General features: G+C 39.1%; 1 protein-coding gene across 8 annotated transcripts in view; it reads right to left on the bottom strand.

The window, feature by feature from the left end:
- The window catches only part of CHID1 (chitinase domain containing 1), a 120,982-nt gene that overhangs the window by 5,229 nt on the left and 95,080 nt on the right, over nucleotides 1–20,673 (bottom strand). For 2 of the 8 annotated variants that reach the window (XM_048948842.1, XM_048948843.1), the window contains exons 11-16: nucleotides 17,869–17,949; nucleotides 14,931–14,973; nucleotides 10,660–13,101; nucleotides 9,747–9,842; nucleotides 9,181–9,325; nucleotides 1,203–1,326 (exon numbers count right to left, since the gene is read on the bottom strand). In XM_048948842.1, coding sequence (XP_048804799.1) covers nucleotides 13,003–13,101; nucleotides 14,931–14,973; nucleotides 17,869–17,949 — 223 coding nt within the window. In that variant the 3' untranslated portion in view covers nucleotides 1,203–1,326; nucleotides 9,181–9,325; nucleotides 9,747–9,842; nucleotides 10,660–13,002. Of the gene's footprint in view, nucleotides 1–1,202; nucleotides 1,327–9,180; nucleotides 9,326–9,746; nucleotides 9,843–10,659; nucleotides 13,102–14,930; nucleotides 14,974–17,383; nucleotides 17,503–17,868; nucleotides 17,950–20,673 lie in introns of those variants that run through there. The other 6 variants (XM_048948845.1, XM_048948847.1, XM_048948844.1 and 3 more) reach the window with 6 other exon arrangements.

The following is a 20,673-nucleotide window of genomic DNA, read 5'->3' as shown; positions in this document are numbered from 1 at the left end:
GATGCCACTCATAGTTGAAAGTAGTACTACATTCTGGGGAAGAACAGAAATTGTGGACTCAGACCTGTATGCAGCTGAAGGCACTGGGGATCTACAAATGCAAATACTGGAGTACATAAATTGAATGAATGTCGTATCATTACCCACTCGCTTTCCCTAAACTAAATAACTTACCAGCTTGGAAGTACAACTTGTTGTCACAGAGCCTGCTTGATATTTGGTGCTAATAAAAATTGAAGTTTTAAATTTCTATCCTGTGAAGTCCGTGCATTCAAGTTCTTCCTTATTAATCACCTTCTTATGTCCAACTGTGCACCACAGATGGCTAATGTGACACAGTACATTCTCCACTATCAAAACGTTCTTTGAAATAAGTCCTTACATGTTTAAAGGAATTGTTATCACATGGAAAACTGGAGTAATTAAAAAACTTCCTGGAGATCACCCATGCTGATGGAATCAAGAGTTAATGTACATTCAAGAAATATACGCATGTACCTTCTTCTGAGGATCAGAATATTCCAGTGCAAGCAATCTCTGTTTTTAAAGGATGACACAGGACTCCAATTTATGTTGTTTATGTTTGCACCAAGAAAGTCAAGGAAGAAAAGGGACACTAAAAAATAACAGATATTAAAAATAAAAAGCCCCCACAAAAACCACAGATGCAGAATGTGGGTGAAAATGGAAACTGCCCAAGAGCTGGGCATGCAGTTGTAGTCAGCTGAGCAGTGTTCTTCCTTACCATATCGCACAACGGAGCAGCATCCCATGAAATACACAGTAAGCCCTTCACAACAAGCACAAAAAGATGCTCCCAGAACTGAATCTCAGCCACAGTACATGTAAAGTACACAGTACAGTAAAGTCTCTCTACAAACCATCCCATCCAATCCGTGTGATTTAGCAAACTGAGAAGTTCTGAGTTTTGTGTGAACGTGCAGGTGATGGATTCTTGTCTGTAGATGCCACAAGTCAGATCTACGTAAGAAAATCTGCGATGTCTCACTGATGCTGCAGTCAGGAGCAATCAGCTGATCCCTGGGTACAATCTTACCACCTCATTCACTCATACAAGTTACTTCCTAGTAGAGGCACTGCAGCTGATATTGCCACCCAAGAATGGGAAGCAGTCACCAACCCCATCCTTAGTATACAAGGTCAAAAGTATGCATATAAGTGTTCAGTGCTGTTTTGCTCACCTTTTCTCTTTGATCCTGCTGTTGTTCCATTCCAGCTGCTTGCCTGTCCTCTTCCAGTACTGTGACAGCAATTCCATCAGCTCCCCTCCCTGATGCTTTAGGTTCACAGAGCTTAGGAAAGGGCCTGGATGATGAAAACAGTTACAAGGAGTACAGAAACTGATTTCTCTTATCTCCTCCAGCCTTCAGTACTCCTGGCCTCCCAGGAGATCAATCTATGGAGAAGTGAGGGTGAATTTATATATAGCTTAAACATCTGAAAACTGCTGAGATCCATGACGTTATGAGAACTCAGCGCATGACAGCTGACACATCACTGGCTCTCATGGAGCACAGTGTCCTGCAGGTTAGAAGGTTCCTTAACATCAGTGCAATCACACAAAATGTCTGGGTGTTCAGTCACACAACCAGACCTAGCACCAAGTAGCTGAGTGCCCTGCTGCCTTATTTACACAAGAAGCTCTTTTAAAGCGCTAACAGAAATTCACACAACACAGCTCCAATGATGTAAGCTTATTTCATTTTCATATTCATCCAGTGACCTCTCACTGAAAATTAGAGATTCCCTGAGAGTTTTATAGCATGAAGTGAAGTGGCAAATTAAATTGAAATTGAGATAATCCCTAGAAATGTGTACACAAGTAAAGCAACTCCAGATACCTTTCACACTGGCAAGTTCTTGTATAAATAAGAAAAAGTAATCTCCTTCAATGAAGGTGTTCTCAAACCTTTCAGTTTCTCTGAAGACATCCCCAAATAAATCACGTTGTGTCTACACTATCATCTGCAGTGGGACCACTCAGATCTCTATCAGAGAACGAATTAATATTGAAATGTGTTATATGAACCAGAAGCACCACTGAATTTCCCAGCCAGGAGTTAGAAAAAAGAAAAAGGCAGCAGTGTGAGGCAGCCGTTTTCTAATCTCATCTGTCTGCCCTACTGATAGCACACAGCTCAATATGGTTTTTATTTCAGTATTTCCACATAGCAATATTTGCTTGTGTGAAAGCTTAAACAACATATTGATTCATGTAAGAAAGTTGCAGAGCAATTCGGGTTTTTTTCATTTTTTTTTCCAGTTTTGGTTAAATTGTTCCAGTGGAAACAATTAATAAATTTTCATAATAAATGAAAAAATGGAAACCCTGAAGGAATGACATTCTGCATATACAGACACATAACACGGAATTTAAGCCCCAGGAATGAAAGCAGATTTGTCGGCAGGAAAGGTTGTGCTGCAGCTTCATTTATGTCTTCAATGCAATTTCTGAAGCAGAGAATGTGATGATTCCCCAGGGAAATTGCACAACCACAATGCCTAAGCATATTTAAAGATTATCATTCAGGGCTTTTAAATCCAACTCTGTTTCCATTAATCCACCGAGCTGCCGGCCCAATCTCACGTTGGCAGGCTTGCTCACTCTTTAACAATAGAAAGCTTATTAAATATTAAGGTCTTAATCTTAAGTACTTCTGTATGTCTGAGAAGTCCTAAATAGTGCATAGGAAACAAACATTTCCCAATCAACGAAAAATATATAAGGGGTGGTATTAGGTAAAGGTGGATGTCCCCACACTAGCAGAACTGTGCAATAAATCTATTCATGTTAAAGCAGTTGGTGTGTCCCTGCAGCCACATTCTGCCCTGCTTGCCTAGACACTGGGTTAATTGCCCTACCTTGAAGGACAAGAGCTTGCTTCTCTCCTGCCTTGAAATGCCAGCACAGCCACAAGAATGAGGTTTGTGGAAGGATTCGAAGTACTCAACCCAACCTCAGGACAGTTTCAGGTAGCAAACAGTGGTCAGATGGGCAACATGCCCACAGGGTGCAACGTGGATATTGCCAAAAATGAAAGAAAGGGGAGCTTAGATTCTGTGTGTATGCATCCATACTCAGGTCAATCAAGTCCAAAACACTGCATTTAGTGTTGAATCATTGAAGAAACACAGTTATCATTTCTTAGAAAGAAGTTCTGCAGGTATTGCATTAAAGTGAGGAGGCACTGAGAGTTAGAAAACACACAGGGCTCCAAAACCCTTGGTGGGGATAACACAGCATGCAGACGTACAATGTAAGTCATTCTGTTCTGCAAGTCAATCCCTTTGTTAACAAGGGATTACAATCACAGCATTTGGTATCATTTACACACATACAACTCATGTATTAACTCCTATATATGCAAAACTCAATTCGACAATTCGCTCCCACAGAGCACTTTGTCAAGGTTTCTACATACAAGAATGTCAGTACATCAAATTTAAATATCCCAAGGTGTCCTGAATGACTGCAGGGCATGGCCATTCACAGGAGCCCAGAGGAACGTGGTTTCTTCATTTACCCAGAACTCAGCAATCTTTGCCCTTCTGCCAGCAGCCTGTACAGCCACACAGACTACAGGGAAATGTAAGGCCTGAGAAGCAACCAGTGTGAAACCAAAACAATATTCTGATTCTTCTGTAAGACTGAAAGGCCACTCCTTCGAACAACTGCAGATTTGGTAATGAAATGATCTCCCTGTAATCCTATCAATCCTTTGTATGTGCAGTAGCTCAGCTTGTTTATGCTTTACTTCATACTTGGCTGTTTTATAAGATGCCTCTAGGAGTACTCGCTGTAGGTGCTTACAAATGCTCCTTTATGCAGAAAATAACAAACCCAAACAATGGAATCATTTTAATGGACTTAAGGTACACAATAGTTTGAAAGAAAATAATGTGTTACTTACAGAAGCACGGGAAGTAATTATTCAGATAATGTGCAGAACAGTCTCTGGGACGTTAAATAAAAATAAGCATCTCAGCTTCTTTCTAAATACATTCTTTACAATCTCCTAATAGGTAAGCCAAATTTGTTTTGCCATAAATTCTACGCACCCTAATACGAAGCTTGGCAGACTTAACGATCATTTAATTTCCTTCTTTAACCTTCTTCATTCTTAAAGTTTTGTTTAACATTGGCAGAAATGAGCTAGAATAGCTCAAATTAAGTGGAGATCAATCATGATTATGAATGGACAGTTACCAGCCTCTAGTCCAAATACTCCTGGAAATAAAAGGGATTCCTTCTGCAAAGCATTACTGCTCCTCAGACCAACATTTGCCTTTCCAGACAGACCGTACATATGTGGTACACAACCCACGACAGGGCTTGCAAACACGATGTGCTTTTTAAAGTGTACCCTAACCTACAACGTTGTAGGGTTTAATTTTGTGCAAATAATTAGCCTCATCTTCACATTCCTAAATAACTTCTGATGCACATTTTCAATAGCAATGGAAAAGGACACGGCACAAATAACTTCAGAACTAAGCCAGACATCCCTCCTCAGGGCGATGCACATTGGAGCTCACAAAATACTGCCTTGCAGCTGAACATCAGGAATTTTGCAGTCTGACAGTAAAGTTTTACAGTGAAAGAACAGTGTGGGATGGAGAGATGCCCTTAGGGAACCCGAGAGCTTTACAGGTGCCTCTCACTTCCAGCTCAGCTTTTCCAGTCCAACACAGCTCCATCAAAAATTCAAAAACACTTCCATGTGCAGTGAGTCACACTGCTGCCCTGCTTTGCTCATGCTTGCAGACATTGTAGATGGCATCTCCCTACCATCGTGATGAAACTGCCCAAATTTAAGTGCCTGACACCTGCACTGTCAAATGCTTCTCACAAAGAAAGATTTTATTATTTCAGGTTTGTTCTGAAATTAGAAGTAAATTCTTTCAAATGTGACTGTTTACTTCCCTGTAGCAGAAATGCTAAGTCACAGCCTGAAGCAGTGATGGAGCACCTGATGGGAAGGCAGGGCCAATACAGGGGAGCTCAGGTGTATGCAATGTACGTGAGTGACTGGAAGAGGTGGAGCCAAGATCCACCCCTTCCCAGACCTCATTTAAGGGTTGGCACTGGAGGCAAAGGGATGTTGTTGAAGATTCCTGTGTACTGGAGGCCTTCTAAGGGTAAGTAGCTTCTTTCCTTTATTTCTATGCTTTTGACTGCTGTGTTTGGGCATATCCTTACTTGTTACAGCCTAGTACTTTTGCTTCTCTGCTGGCATTGCTGCGCTTACTATTGCCATTCCAGAATGGCCCCAGATGAGTGATATGATGCTGCTAGTGGCAATGTCTTAAAAAAGGGAACAAAAGGATAATATTGTGAGAGCAGCAGGATCCATGAAAACTAGCTGAGCTATACAACTGCACAGTACTTCTGTATGCTCAGTAATGCTTTCTTTTTCATCACACAAAACCACTTGCTGCTCTGTCCTTCCAAACAATGCTTATATACTTAATGCAGGAAGGGTGAAAAGCACCATTACTACTCTTGATTTCTCCCATTCTCACTTCTTCAGCACAACTGCAAGAGATGAAGCTGGATCATGTTTTCATTTGAGATTCATTAAAAGAATGGCAATCAGGCTGCAGCTGTACTACTAAAAATCTGTTTTAATTATAAACAACAATAAAAATCTAAGAACCCAAATGGGCTCCCAACACATGAGTCAGTGGAAAAGACTCCAGATCCAGCTTTAAGTAGTAACAGTGCCTGAACACCAGGAAAATCATGCCTTTACCTATAAACAAAATGGCTTGGGACAGAAAGATAAGCAGTGGTTTGGCTCAGACACCTCACCCGCACTGAGCACGCAGTGACTTTCAGAGACAGAAGTACATCCTGTGGAGCACGTTCTTAGGTGAGGTTAACAGCACAAGGTCAGCTGTGCAAAGGAACTGAGCAGAACCTTCTCACTTTCATTTTTTGAGTGAAATGCAGGCAATGACCAGGGCACTGGAAGAAGTGTTTTAATGCTGTGCTGGAGAAAAGATGCCTCAGAGGAAAAGCAGTCTCTCTAGCGACGTGAGGACAGAACTCCAATACCCTCCTTTTAAAGCACATAACAGTGACTACATGGGCTAGGAAATAGCAGCTGGATTTTTCAAAAGCTTGCTGTCTTCAGCTTTCTGATTTACTGCAGCTGCTAATTCCTCCTCCTGATGGTGCAGATCACTATTTCTGTTTATTCTTTCTAGATTTATTTGTCCCTATATCCATAAGTAAAGCTCTTTTCAAAGCTGTTCTTCCTTAACCTGTGATACAGGGGAGGAATAGCAGCATGCTTAACTTGACCTCTGTGCACTCATGCATGCACAACAACTTGTCAACAAATCATTAAGCTTTTCTCCAAGTACTGACTGCAGAACAGTGCCCATGAGGAAGGGGCCCTGCTTTGTTCTGGTTTCTGATGACTGCAGTAGAGGCCAGCCAGCAGGTAATGGGATAGAGAAACCTTAGCTCTGTTTGACTTCGTGACAGGCTTACTATGTGACACTGAAAAAGTTACTTTTTATTTGTTTTTCTTCCATCCTTTGTCTGCCAGTCCTGTTGAAAGCTGTGCTCTCTTTGGAACACCATTCTCTACACATCATGTTGTGTATCTCCTGCCTCTTTTCTGCTCTGGGAACCCTACCTGCACTTTCAAAGCAGTTATTTCCAACAACCCAAAATTCCTGAATTCCTTGCCAAGGAAAGGGAGAGAGAGGAAGGTGGCTTCTTAACTACTTGATAAATGAGTTTAATACTGCACATGCTTGAAATTCAATTTGTACACCAATATACATATCTCAGAAGGCAATGAGTATTTACAGTATTCACTTTGTGATCCACAAAACTGACTGAATAACTTAATTCATTGCCAAAAAGCACTGGGTGAAGTCATCAGAAGAGTAGCCTTAGTTTTTTACAGATACACTGGCCAAGTATACAGCTTCAATTTTGCCAAAAAATTTCGTACTCCTTGGCTCCAAGAAAGATAAGGCACAGGGAAGACCTTGAAAATGCAGAGATTTGGTTTTGTTTTGGTCAGTGTAGCTCTATTCTCACTCCTGTAGGAGTGGCAAAGGAGAAAGCATCTCCTCTGAAGGCAGTGGCTTCCCTCCATTCCCTCTCACTCATTTCTCTCAAAAAGCTATGAGAACTCTGCTGCCCTGTCCTGTCCTGTCCACCTCCTTAAGTGATGCAGCTAAACTCAACAGCAACTGCTGACTGGAGGAGATGAAGTCTGATCTGAAACCTGGACCTCGCTTAAGCCAAATATTTGAGTACTCTGCGTCAGAGCAAACAGGCAAGTCCTCACTCTCCTAGGGAAGATTAATATTCTCCATCACTTTATTTATATAATTTTATCTCTTATCAAAACAACAGATAAATCTCGTCACATAGAAAACAAAACTCCTGAAGCTTACTGCACGTTCTCTCTTTTATCAGTCAGTAATCCCAAGCACTAAAACAAATACCTAAAGGCGTGATTTAGCCCTCAGTGCTTTAAAACAGTCAATAAACATCTAAAGTGGGCTTTCAATACGTGAGCTCAGCCAGTCTCCTCTGTACAAATGCATCCTTATGTCAACTGCAATTTTAGCGTTGATATGAATGAAGAAAGAAGGAATTAGATGGAATTTAAAATCCCGGCAAATCCTGCTTGCTGCAGAAAGTCCATCTAAAACAATTCCAAGCTAACAACAAAAGCAATTTAATTTTAATAGAAAGTTCTGGGTTAAAAAACATAACCAGCATGCAAAGACCTGATGCAGCAGACAACTATTTAGTATTGTAATTCTAAAGGCATCATTGAATAAAATACTTTCTGAAGTTAATTCAAAATGATAGCAGCAAGCTACCCAGACTCCAGAAATCAATCTGCCTGGTTAAGCTGCATCTATAGTTGGAGAACATGAGACAACATATTTGCCAAGAAAGATGCGTGCCTCTCTGCGTGCATTTGTGGAACTTGAGTGAGTCATACAATCATCTTAGTTAGAAGGAACCTTTAATGGCCATCTGGTCCATCTTCCCTGCCGTGAACAGGGTCACCTATGCTACATCAGGTGCTCAGAGCCCTGTCCTGCCTTCCCTTGAATGTTGCCAGGGACGGGACATGCACCACTTCTCTGTGGTGAATGCAGCCTGTGCCAATGCCTCATGGCCCTTATTGTGGAAAAAACTGCTTTCTTAAAAACTGCTTTCTTACATCCAGTATAACTCTCCCCTCCTTTATTTTAAACCCATTTACCCTTATCACAACAGGCCTTGCTAAAGAGTCTGTTCCCTCTTTTTTTTTTTTTGTTTTTTTTTTGTAGCTACTGTCAATTACTTCAAACATCCCTACATGGTACGTTACCAGCTGCAACTCAAATGTAGAACAAAGGAATTTAGACTTTCAGGTAGCCAAATACATCAGTTGTTTTAAAGAAAACAAATAATGATTATTAGCACAGAGTTTTTCACGGAGGAGTGTGAAGTAGTAGAGTTAAAACAACATGACTGTTTTACTCATAAAGCTTCCATCTTGGCAACTGGGACAGCAAATATGTGCAAGAGGGAAATCAGAACAGAGGTAGTTGCTCTGAGCAAAGCTAAGCTTTCCCACCCTATCACAGAATCACTGTGTAACTGCAGGGATGAGGGAGCCAGTTTGGCAAACAAAACAGCAGTTCTTTCTGTCCTCCCTCACTGCAACTGCACAATGCTCCCAAGCACCTTCCCCCTAACTCCTACAGCACAAGAATGCAGATATTGCTGCTGCTGGGTCTTCATCTACTCATGGCTACAAGTGTAAAATCAGAGGACTTTCTTTTCTCTAATATTTATTAGGTTTTGGGTGAAAACAGACATGTTCAATCCTAAGGAATTTCTTAAGTTGGGCAGACACTGCACATTTGCTGTTTTCAGTCACAGATCCATTCTTCACAACTCCAAAGAGCACACACCAAAGGCTCTGGCGCACTGGAGGAGACCTCATTGGAATGCCTACTCAGACCATTTCTAAATGCAGATTCTAAGGAAAAATAGAAGAAGAAACTAACAACTAGCAAAAATTATTGATGTCCTTAGGGCTTAAGGGTTTTTCTTTGGGGTGAGGTTGAGCTTCTATAATACATCCAAACACATGAAATAAGGGAAAACAAAATACTCAGTCTTACCTTTTGGAGCAGGATGAGAAGCAGAGGCAATTGTGACACACAGGCTTTACACGGTGGTGTAAACTAGTGAATGTCAAAATCTTCTGACTTCGACTTCTTTCCCCCATCCTTCAAGGAAGGTGAAGTGCATCACTCAAGCAATATCCTGCATATAGCAAGATCATCACAGCAAAAGATGAGAGAACTGGAACATACTCCAATCTACTGTGGCTGCATGTGCAGAGAAACACAACCATCCTACTTGGCTGATACCAAGCCACTGATTTCAGAATCACAAAGCACACAGTCTACTGCTGGAAAGTCTGTAGCTTCCTGCCACTGCATCACACCTGTTGCAATTAGTTGCTTCAGGTGAATGAAATTAGGAGAGCTGGAAAGTTTCTAGAAAATCAATATTCTGCTCCTGCACACTGAGCACTTTCACATGAGCTTCGTTAACCACCTCCAAAGCAACATGTGAGCATATGACTCAGTTCTGCTCCCACCTGAGAAGTTGCGCACAGAGGGGCAGATTTTAGTTTGTTTTATGCTTTTCCTTCCCACACCAAGTAATTACTAAATCTTACCTTATATGAATTCCATATGATGGATGGATCAAATGTGATAACCTTTGTGCCCCACGAAAGCAACTCCCAAGTGGCCCTTTGCTTTGCTTTCAGCAGCTGATGTGGAGAATGTAAAATAACAAATAGTTTTCAATTTTGAGTCTTGGACTCCACTCATCTGCTTTTTTTTTTTTTTAGTTACAATTTTTAATACATTTTATTTACAAAGTAATACACGTAAAGGCAGATTTTCAGCTCTTAATCTCAAATGCTAATGCATGATAAGTGCTCTTATTTATTTTAGCAACATTTTGAAGAATGAGTGTTAATCGAATTCTATTCTTTTCTAACTCCAAAAAGCAAAACATGGGGAAATGCAATTGGGCCACTTGTAAGAAAGCTCTGCTTGACATCAATTAGGTAATTGATACTGTTCATGGCACCTGAGATCTTGCTGTAACATATGTTAATTTGTTCCTATAACAGAGTCAGGTGACAGAGCACAACTTTTTGTCTTCTTACTAGTACTTTAGAAAACTGACTGATAGAATATTCTGTTGAAATAAGCATATTTCTGTTTTACTGCTTGCTTCATGATTTTTGCTGCTTTAACAGGAACACCAGATATTTCTCCCCTCACACCTTGATTTTTTAAGTCCACTATCTTTGGCCCTGTAAGTACTTCATTTAAGAAGTATTTGCTTCTAAGGAAAAACAGATGGAAATTTTTAACCCCATTTTACCGAACAATGTCTCCATATACCACAAAGCAGTGCTTGCTGTTCTTTTTGAAGCATAGAAATGAAAGTCAGTTGCCCAGTACCACGGTTCTTACAGCACTACCAACACAACACTCTCGCCCATTTCTGCCCTTTGCTCAGCTTGCTCCTCTTGTCAGAAGGAAAGAAAAAAACAGATGCCCTACAGAACCCACCTTTGTACCAGCTTGTGTACTCTTGTGTCATCTTTTCATCCAAGCAGTGAGGTATAAATTTCAAGAGAAACTTGCCTTCATCATGGGTCACTGGTGGTACACAGCTTTTTTGCATTCTGTGATATCTAACAAAACACAAGTTGACACTGCCACACATTGAGAAATTAAGCGATCACAAGATAAATCCATTAGTAGCAAGTCTTCATTTGGGAGTTCAAATGCCTGCCTGGTATTTTATTTTCTGAGAACTTCATGCTAAAGAACTGTGCTTACTCTGTTTCTTTTTAACTGTTATTTTTAAAGCAATAAATGTTTTACCTTTAGAGACAAAAAGGCAAAATCCTTAGCCTCATGCCATGAACTGCTCAAACTCACAATGTACTTCTCCTCTGGAATTTATTTTTCATGATTTAGCAGGGTTAGTTTGCTCTTTCTGCCACACATATGTATTCATTCCATCTCTGAGGATGCTAAAGACAGTTATCCCTAGCACAGCTGTACTCAAAGACAAACAGAACAGTTGAACTTCAGAGAGAATCATCACGAGATTGAACAAAAATGAAGAAAGAAGCGTGACAAATTACATTTATCCTTTCTAGAGAGGAAACAATCGATTAAAATGAAATATTTTCTTCTTCCCCAAAACTTTCACTTTTAAAACCACTACCTACCAGCTAGTAGCTGACAATGCATGCCATTTTAGATCCCAAACTCTTCTATTTGTAACTGATCATCTTTTTTCTGAGACGTTCTGGTTCACTAATGCCACTGAAAGTAGAAAAACAGCATAATGGAACTAAACTCTTGCGCAGATACCATTGCCAAAAGTGACTTTTAAATTGCTTTTGAACGAACCAGAAAGCTCAAGTTAATTGAACATGAGGATTCACGTAGCAAATTATCTCAGTACTAATGGTATGGAAGAAAGAAGCCTGATTAGTAAACCCTGCTGGATACTGCAATGTGAGAAGTCGAGAGATGCCAGAACTAAATCAGTGAGGTGAAGATCAATAGTTCTTTAATCAATGGTGGATTACAGTGGGATTTATTCCGCTGAAACAAGCAGGGGCAGATAAATCCCCCACTGAGATTAATTACTGGGAAGAGTGGATGCAAAGAGAAGGAGTGCAGTTATCTTTGTGACAACTGGAAGTGGCAAGAAGAACACCAGTGGGAGTACAGAGCTATTGCCTGGATCTCTGCTGGGGACCAGCAACACCCTCATCAAATTTCCACCACCTCCCCTTACTTCCTTACAACAAACTACCTTGAAGCCTGTGTACTTCTACAAACAGAAAACTTATAAACTAAAAAGCAGGGACAATATTTGGGGGGACAGGGCTGTTTTTAAGCTAATTAATAGCTTCTGAGCTATTTAATAAAAAAAAAATCTGTTTCATGGAGGCAAAAGCACCAATGGGTGCAGTTAAATAATAAAAGCTTTATTCAGAAAGATAGTCACTATATTCATAGCACCTACTTAAATAAAGGCATTGTCAGTGCCGCTATGATGTTCTCTTGGGGTTATCAGCACAATCCATCATTACACGAATACTTCTCATTTCCATTGTAGCCTTTTGTGCTAAACACTACAGTTCCCACAAACTAATCACTAATGCATCATGCACTGGTGCTAAGTACTGTAAAATAAGACACTAAGCAGACTAAGTGGAAGAGAGAAATCACAGAGCATCATCTCCTGCTTACAAAAATGATTTAGAAACAAGTCATGTCATGAATCAGAATTACTGTGATTTTGAACTACATAAGCAATGTAATAAAATGAAGAAAACAAACAGAGCTAACAGTCAGTATTCAATCCTTTACCAGCCCTAGGGTAAGGTATCTAATTGCTCCCCTCACACCCACCCTCTTCATTTTATGTTGACTTACCTTATTAAGAGACAGCAGGTTGCAGAGTCCAGCAGATGTTAAATTTGCCAGACATAATCTGATTAATTTATTTGTTCACTTAAATGATTAGCAGCAATTGTTTGAGAGACATCTACCTTAAACCCTGATCAGATGGTATCAGTTTGTCCATTTCATTTCTCGCAGAAAAAAAATATTTTCACTTCTAGTGTCATCCCAGCTGTACAGGTCGGTCTCTTTCTAAGCTGTTAATTCAGAAGCTTTCAAGTTTTTTCCTCTGAACTTTATCAGAAACCAACAATCATATCTATGTGGCAAAACAAGAAGTTCTTTATTGGGAAAAATGCAAGTTTAATACAGATATGAAATAAATTACAAAAAATGTTTTCAAAATCACCTCTCCGGGATACTCAAATTAATTGAAGGTGGAGTCTCAGTGAAGCAAAAGTCTTTCCCACATCATCTCTTACTTTAAAGCAGGTCATAAAAATAATCCAGGCCTTGTCCCAGTTCCCAGATGGATATACCAGTGCCCAATTCTTTTGCAAGCTCTAAGCGCAACTGGATGGACTAAGACAAAGACACATAAAGCAATTAGCTTTTAGTCAGAGGCATCAGACACTCCATGCTGTCATCTCTCTCTGCCATTAACAGACTTTAAAAATAACCATCCTTGAACTTCTGAAAAGCCCAAAGTCTGTATTTCAAATTTTCTCTGGCTAGCAAGCACTCATTCAGTAAGAGACAGTTCATTACACCGGTTAATTCAATGACCTAATGCACGATAACCAGCTAAATAGACAAAATGCCAGTGAAATAAATCTGATTTATGAACTATGCAAAGGACTGTTCTAATTTAAGCTCTCATTTCCCAACGTACAGAAATTCTAACTCTTCCCAGAAATTTCCCAAGGGTAAAATAAAACTTTATCACTGAAGACAATTAGAGCCACCATCGAGATCTTGTACCTACCCTTGCCTTCTCCCAGGACAGAGTCATAATTTTTGTTATCAGAATTCTATTTTTAAGAGATCTGGGAGATGAATTTAAAACATATCCTTATCTATGCTACTGCCGTAGATTTGGTTTAGACACTGGTTTACAAGGGAAGTAACGTTGTGTTTTGTGTTCTGTACTTCTGTCAGTTCAGACAATAAAAACAATTTTTTTTTTAGCCTTTTACTTTCAGGTTTTCTTACTTTGAAGTGCAGCGCTGTTTGAACAGCTCACAGCACAGCGATGTCTTTAAAACTCACTTCCACAGGAAACAGAACAAAATGTCAAGGTGTCATTAATATCTACCAGCCTGGACTTCATGCCTGCCTTTAGCTAACCATGAACAAGTCAGTTTTGAGCAGCTTAACCTACCAGTGATTACAACATGAAAAAGGGGAACAAACACATTTGTGAGTGGGGAAATAAACCAAAATTCTATGTTCCATTGACCATTTTGATCGCCATGATGTGAACAACTCTTTGATTCACCTCAGCACACAGTCTCTAAATATTTCATTGCAATCTTGAAACCTACAGGACTGAATGTTCTTGTTCAGGCTAGGTCTGATTCTAGAAGGGTGAAATTTTAACACAAGAGCAGAGAGAATGCAATGTGATAACATGCAGCGCAATCTGTCTTTTCTCTGATAGATTTGCAGTGAAATTTCAGGGCAGATACTAGCAAGAACACAGTTAGACATTGCAATTCATATCCCATATGTGCTAGTACTTCCACCTGTTTTAGATTAATGAAGGGAAATGTAGCTGTAACTAACAGAGCATAAGACAATATTCCCATTCAGAAAAATGGAGCTTTGGAAAATGCTCACAATAGTATAACCATACTGAATGTCTCTGTTCTCTCTAAATATGATGTATTCCTTCTACAGAAGCCAGCAGAGGCTTAAAATTCTTTAGTTTAATTGGAGAAAATCTAAAAATAGCTCACTAGGAATTAAGGCAAATAACCATTTATCATGTATTTTGGTACACTGCAGACTACTCTGTGGACAGAAACTGTATGTCCAGCCAAAGGACTTCAGTAAGGTCAAAGTTGTTCAGAGGGCAAATTTTGTCAGTCTCTTCTCTGACAATCCAGCATCTGTTAGCACATCAATTGTGTGCTCAAACAGCTCCTTCCAGAGCTCTGGTTTGCTCTGGTGTCTGTAATCTCTAGACATGGCAAAGCTTCAAAGACCCCCTGAACCCATTATGCCTTAGACAGAAAAAAAAAAAGTCTTGCACAGGAAGCTGAAGCCTTTTATCATAACAACTACAACAGGGTGAATTCTTTCATAAAAGTCTAAACCCAGTTCAGTATTTTATAAAGTATCTTAATCATCCAAGTCAAGTAAATACTTCTTTCCTCTTACTGCCGTTGGCCAGAAAAAGTCACACCTACCTTCAGTGTTGGATAGAAGATGGCGTGTTTTCCTCCTTTATTTCTAAAAATAAAGGAAAAAAAAAATAGTCACAATTGCTTTACTAGACTCTTACAATTTTTAGCTGAAAAAACAGTTTTATTCCTTCCAATAATAAGGAAACAAAGACAGTGCTTAAGAAAACTGCTGACTTTATTGTGAAAAAGATATTGCTTTCAAAAATAAGATATGCTAGTATGTTCAGTACCTGGGAATTAATACGTCCATATCAAAGATAGAGACCATCTGCAATTCAGTACCTTGTTTAAGATGTTTTGCTAATGGCCACTTCATTCTGGATGCTGAAACTGACTCTCAAATTAGACAGTTTTGCCATCAGCTTCCATTCAGCCCACACCTGGCTACAGCCTAGGGCCAAAATGTTCTCTACTGCTCTTCCATTTCTTATGCAGACAAAAACTTCTACTCCTGCCCTTCTCTGCTGTAGATACAACCACATCAGAGCACATGAATCCAAAGTGGTGGGGAAAGTAAAGGAGTTAGGGGAAGGTACCCCTGCACTGTATATCTAGAAGTCAAATAAATGTGCAGGTATCAGTTACAGGAGTATCTATCAGAGTATCTTGCAAGGTATTTATTTACTGTACTCGAGTGGTCTTCAGGAGGACAACATTTAAAAGAGGTAAAACAGCTAAAACAGAGACTCCAAGACATCCAAGAAGATGCAAAGTGAGAAGGAAATCTCACAACAGAAATGGGTTGATATTAGATTTCAGTAAGTACACCCCAGTATCTTGCTGCAACTGGATGCAACACTGTAAAACCATTCAGTAGTAACACAGAGATGTGCCTACTAAATGCTTACCTAGAAGAAGATAAAGACACTTGGTTGTCAGATGGAAACTGAACAATTTTCCCAAATAACTGTCTTTTATGTTAAGCTAAATACTAGTATAAAGTGTATGGGCAGGGCAAGTTTCACTGGGCACAAAAGCCAAGGTTGCATTTTAAACCTCCAAATAATGAGAAGGATGAGTTAGAGGTGGTCTCGAAGCATCAATTCTCCAGTTAGGCTAGAAGGAAAATAGAGTGCTCGGCCAGACCAAGTGGACACTGGCTGGTAAAATCACTCATCTTGAGCAAATGTGTACCTACAGTATAGTGCACTTAGAGACAATAGATTCCTGTAACTGTCTGTAGTAGTTAGTCTCTGCCCACTACTGTACTTTGCTTGAAGATTCGTAATTTGATTTCTTAGCAATTGCAGACATGCAAGATTGCCTGGTGAGGTGTTTTACTATTGCTGCATATTCAGGCTTTCCTGCTCTTTCTATCCAAAATAACTGGAACTTCACAAAGCAAGGTGGTCACTGAAAGAGCTCCCTTAAATAAGCCTCCCCTGCAGTCAGCTGAGCCACTGCAGACACGCTGAGATGCACGACTGCCTGCCAGCCACAGCATAGCTGGAGTTTAGAGTGATTTTCTGATCCAGTTTGTTTTACGCATGGAAAACTCTTTCAGAAAGCCTACAAACAACATTATCTCCAAAGACTGCCTTTCGAAGGCAAATGAGGTAGTGCGACTGCCATGCCTTCTCTTTTCCATGTCCTGTTTGGAAGAAGACATTCAGGAAATGCTTCAAGAATGAATCCCAGATACCTGCCATTCAAACAGAGCCCTCAGATTTACTCTCGAGAGCAAGTTGACATGGCCATTGTGCCTCCCACTGGATTTTGCATTAAAGATTAGTAAAACTAAGCCTCTGGTTTATTTATCCTTAGTTAACATGAAAAATCTCTGAATTCTTTTACACAGAGTAACTGTGCAACAGGATACTGCAGAATTAAAAAGGAATGAACACAGATTTCAGTCCTTTCAGAAAAACATAGAAAATAAATTGAAACACTGCTGACCAGAGGTAAATGTATTTTGTTCTGATAAGAAATGCGTGTAGTTGAGGAGTTTACAAGGTAGGATAAAATTGCAGGTTGAAAGAATCCTAGAAAATTAATTATAAATATACAGATAGGACAGGGCTTTTGTTGTTGTTTCTTTCTTGAGTTTTAAAATATTTCAATCGAAAAGGTATTTAAAAAAATGTACTAACTCTGCTGCTTTTTTCTTAAGGCACCCCAAAATGCATTTCACTCATTTTCAGTGGTGTGCTCTCTTCATGCTGTCAGTGCATTGGGTAGTATACAAGATAAAGTTTTGGAGCAACACTGAGATCTTGTTTGTAGAATTTTACCATATTTTTTTAATGTTTGTACACAATATATAGCAAATTATTACTGAAGCTTAATAAGATTTTGCTGTTTGTCTGTTTTGAATGAACTTTTACTGAATCTTTACATGAATATTTACATGATGAATTCTCATCATTTCATGACGAATAAAGAAGACAGTTATTAATTATTCTCTTCGCACTCTTGGGAAAACATTCCCAGTCTTTTTAACAACTTCTGTTACTCACCTGATACTCCATAATGTTCTATATAATCCATCTCACATAGTGCAGGCCAATCTAGATTGCTGATAGATTGCTGACCAATCTAGTCAGTAGGACTTGTGAAGGCTCTTATATTCCACAGACTGTTTGGAGAATTACATTTGGCTGATTATTAGCAATCACCTAATAGCTCAGAGTACTCATTTCAGATGCACAGTGTAAACGGCACTCAGCAGATAATTTTGACGGATAACTTCTAAAGATATGACTCATCAGACTTCTCTTCTTAAGATTGTTTTAGCTTGTATTATTTCATTAATCCTTCCCTGGTTTAATTCCCTTGCCTGAGGCACTCTTATACTAGAGTTCCATGTTGACACACAGATCACAGACATCAAAATTTCCATTTACTGATTTCAGTTGCATACTACAGCTAACTGGTAATTCATTGTGTGCTGGGCCGTGTCTAAGAATATTTGTAGAACAGTTAGTGAATAATTGTAACTCACTTTTTGTATTCAAAGTAGTGTTCAGCAATTTGTTCATCCCAGACAATCTTTGGTTTGTGCTCCTTCAAGGTTTCAATGTACCTACAAATTAAAAACACAAATATGGAATTAACTGCTTTTCTAAAAATCAGATATGAATTAAATAACAGACAGTCTTGAAAACACAGTTTTACCGTGCTTAGATGTCAAATATTGTATCAAAATGTTCTTGATTACAAATCATTTTCTCAGCACATTTCCAATTTGCCATGTTCGTGTTTTTAAGCTTTTTTATTTAAGCAAAGGAATTTACATTCATTAGTTAAAAAGATCTACAAAGACACAGGATTTCACTACGCTTCAATATTTGTATAGCCTAATTCTTATATGCCAAAGGAACTGAAATTAGTCCTAGAGGCTAATTAAGGCACTTATTAATTTTAACTCACTATTATGTGAAAAAAGCTCTCCTATAAAAGGAACTTAGTTAACACTCTAAGAATGAAATAAAAAATGTAAAGCTTATTTAAAAGGAAAACCTACTACTATGAAACCTTTCGAAAAATTATCTACACCACTCTTTTCTTGGCATTATTTTCTTGCAATGGACATTTTGAATGGGAGATTGTCTACCTCATATCTAAGTGACACAAAGCAAAGACAGAAAATTACTTGTACGCAAAAACTGCGCAGGGAACCAGTGTGGAATGGTTAGGATGGTCTAAGCTGGTGCTCTTTGTCCCCAGCATTGTCTCAGTGTAGGGACAGCATCTCCCTGTGTCTGCATCTCTGACTGCATGACTGAAACAATGCTGCCTGCTGCCTCCTGGAAGTCCACCAAAAAGTGGCAAGCTGCTGCCAAGGACAGCACCACAGTCATGAGAGGAGTCTCTTCCACATGTTCTTCCATCCCTTCTGCATCTTTGGCCAGAAATAAGGCTGAAATAACTCTTCTGATGACTTTCTGGACTACATATTAGGGGGTTTATCTGGCCGCAGTCCATTGGTTTCTGTTTTTCCTTGGGGATTGTATCAGCAATTTAAATCTCAACTCCCATCAGCAGTACTCCATCTTTTTCATAATTATATTAATCAATCACAAGCAAATACAGTTGTCATAAGTAGCAGTAAAGATTATTTTTCTATCAGTCGATTTTATAGAAAATCTGTTAAAACTGTCTTTCATAATACGTCTCATTTCTTCAATAACATCTCTGCTCATGACAAGATTTGCAGGGAGAAATATGACTTCAAGTCTTATTTGAAATTTCTACCTCCTAAGTAAAAGTTTTTATAAATAATTTTAATCTGATACCACCCTGATCTTGTAATTGCTGAAACTCCATTTCACGGTATAGGAAAGAGAGGGAGAGAGGGAGAATTTGCAATTCTGTTTGAGAAAGATTCACTCTCTCCTTCCCTACTAATCTAAATCACAACATTCAGCACTGCAGAGAATATTTGTTCTTCTGCTGTGGTTAGTATATTGGTAAATTGTCACCTATTGGCAGAACCATTAGAAAATATTTTCATTTCATATTTAGGCCAGCCCAGATGTGCTCCTTAAGCATCTACATAAGCAAATAAATGAATAAATAAATAAATAAATAAAAATGGTAGCAGCTACTGCACTATTCCTCAGTACACACACGCCCAGTAACAACATATCTTCTCAAATAATCGTAATTAAACCTTGGAACCTTCCCTACCTTTTTTAAGAAATACAAAACGTTAAGTTGTCCCATTAAACAAATATGTAAAGAGATCTAGTTTTGTGTATTGAACATTCAAAGATAGTTTTTTAACCCATTCCAGAATGGTGACCTCAATAATAATGGGAAATGCAGAATATAGGACCAAGATGTTACAGCCAAGAGTTACCAGTCAAGGCACCCTGGCACACAGTTTCCTTCCTGATCACATATCCTTCAATGGGAAATTCTCACTTCTGTAGCTAAAAAAAACCCAAGATTATAGAATGTCCAACACACATTTGAGCAAGCTTTAGAATCAGAAGTGTAACTTGCAGCAGTCATTAGAGCCTACTACATATAAGATATTATTATTATAAAGCTGTTCAGGTACGCACCTTATTTAATGAGAACCTATCCTGACCATGCACTGGGAATTTATTTCCCTTTCTCCTGCCTCTAGGCATTTACCACATGGTATGTAAGAGCAAAAATGAAAGAATTCATCTTTAAATCACATGTAAAGTGATGATGCTAGCTCCAAGCTTGAGTTAAGGAAAAAAGAAATATTAGGCACAAAATTGACATGCTTTCCATTAATCTTGGGGTCCTACTTGAAATGCATTAAGTTGTTATTAACGTCTGTATTAAGGACAACAAAAATTCAAAGTACAGTGTTAAAAATAGTTAGCTCCCATTCAGTTTGAATTCTACTGCATGAAGACAACTCTCACATACTCCATCCTTCTCTACCCTATCTGTACATTGTATAGTAGTGCTACACCAGCACAGATTGCCTCTTAGTTGAGGCGGTACTTGACTCCACAGACGTGAAGTCACTTTAAAAAAAAAAACAACAAACACAACTGACACAATTTTCCATCACACTGAGCCAGACAAGTATGGGATACAAGAGCTCTGGATTCATTTCCAGGTTCTGAAGGAGGAAAAGTGATGGGCAGAGAGCTCATCCCAAACAGCCTTCTCTCTTCTGAGAGAAAGCATAAGAATCTACTATCCAGCTTGCAGAAGGGGTGTGCGCATGCTGTGTGTGTGTTGAATGGGAATAATCCAAAACTCAAACGTAAAATGAGTTATGCACACACAGACAAAACTAAACCAAGATCAGGCTCAA

The sequence above is a fragment of the Lagopus muta genome, chromosome 6 (genome assembly GCF_023343835.1).
Source record: "Lagopus muta isolate bLagMut1 chromosome 6, bLagMut1 primary, whole genome shotgun sequence".
NCBI lineage: Eukaryota > Metazoa > Chordata > Aves > Galliformes > Phasianidae > Lagopus > Lagopus muta.
Note: the sequence above shows the minus strand (reverse complement) of the source record. Positions and strands in the feature narration are given on the sequence as shown.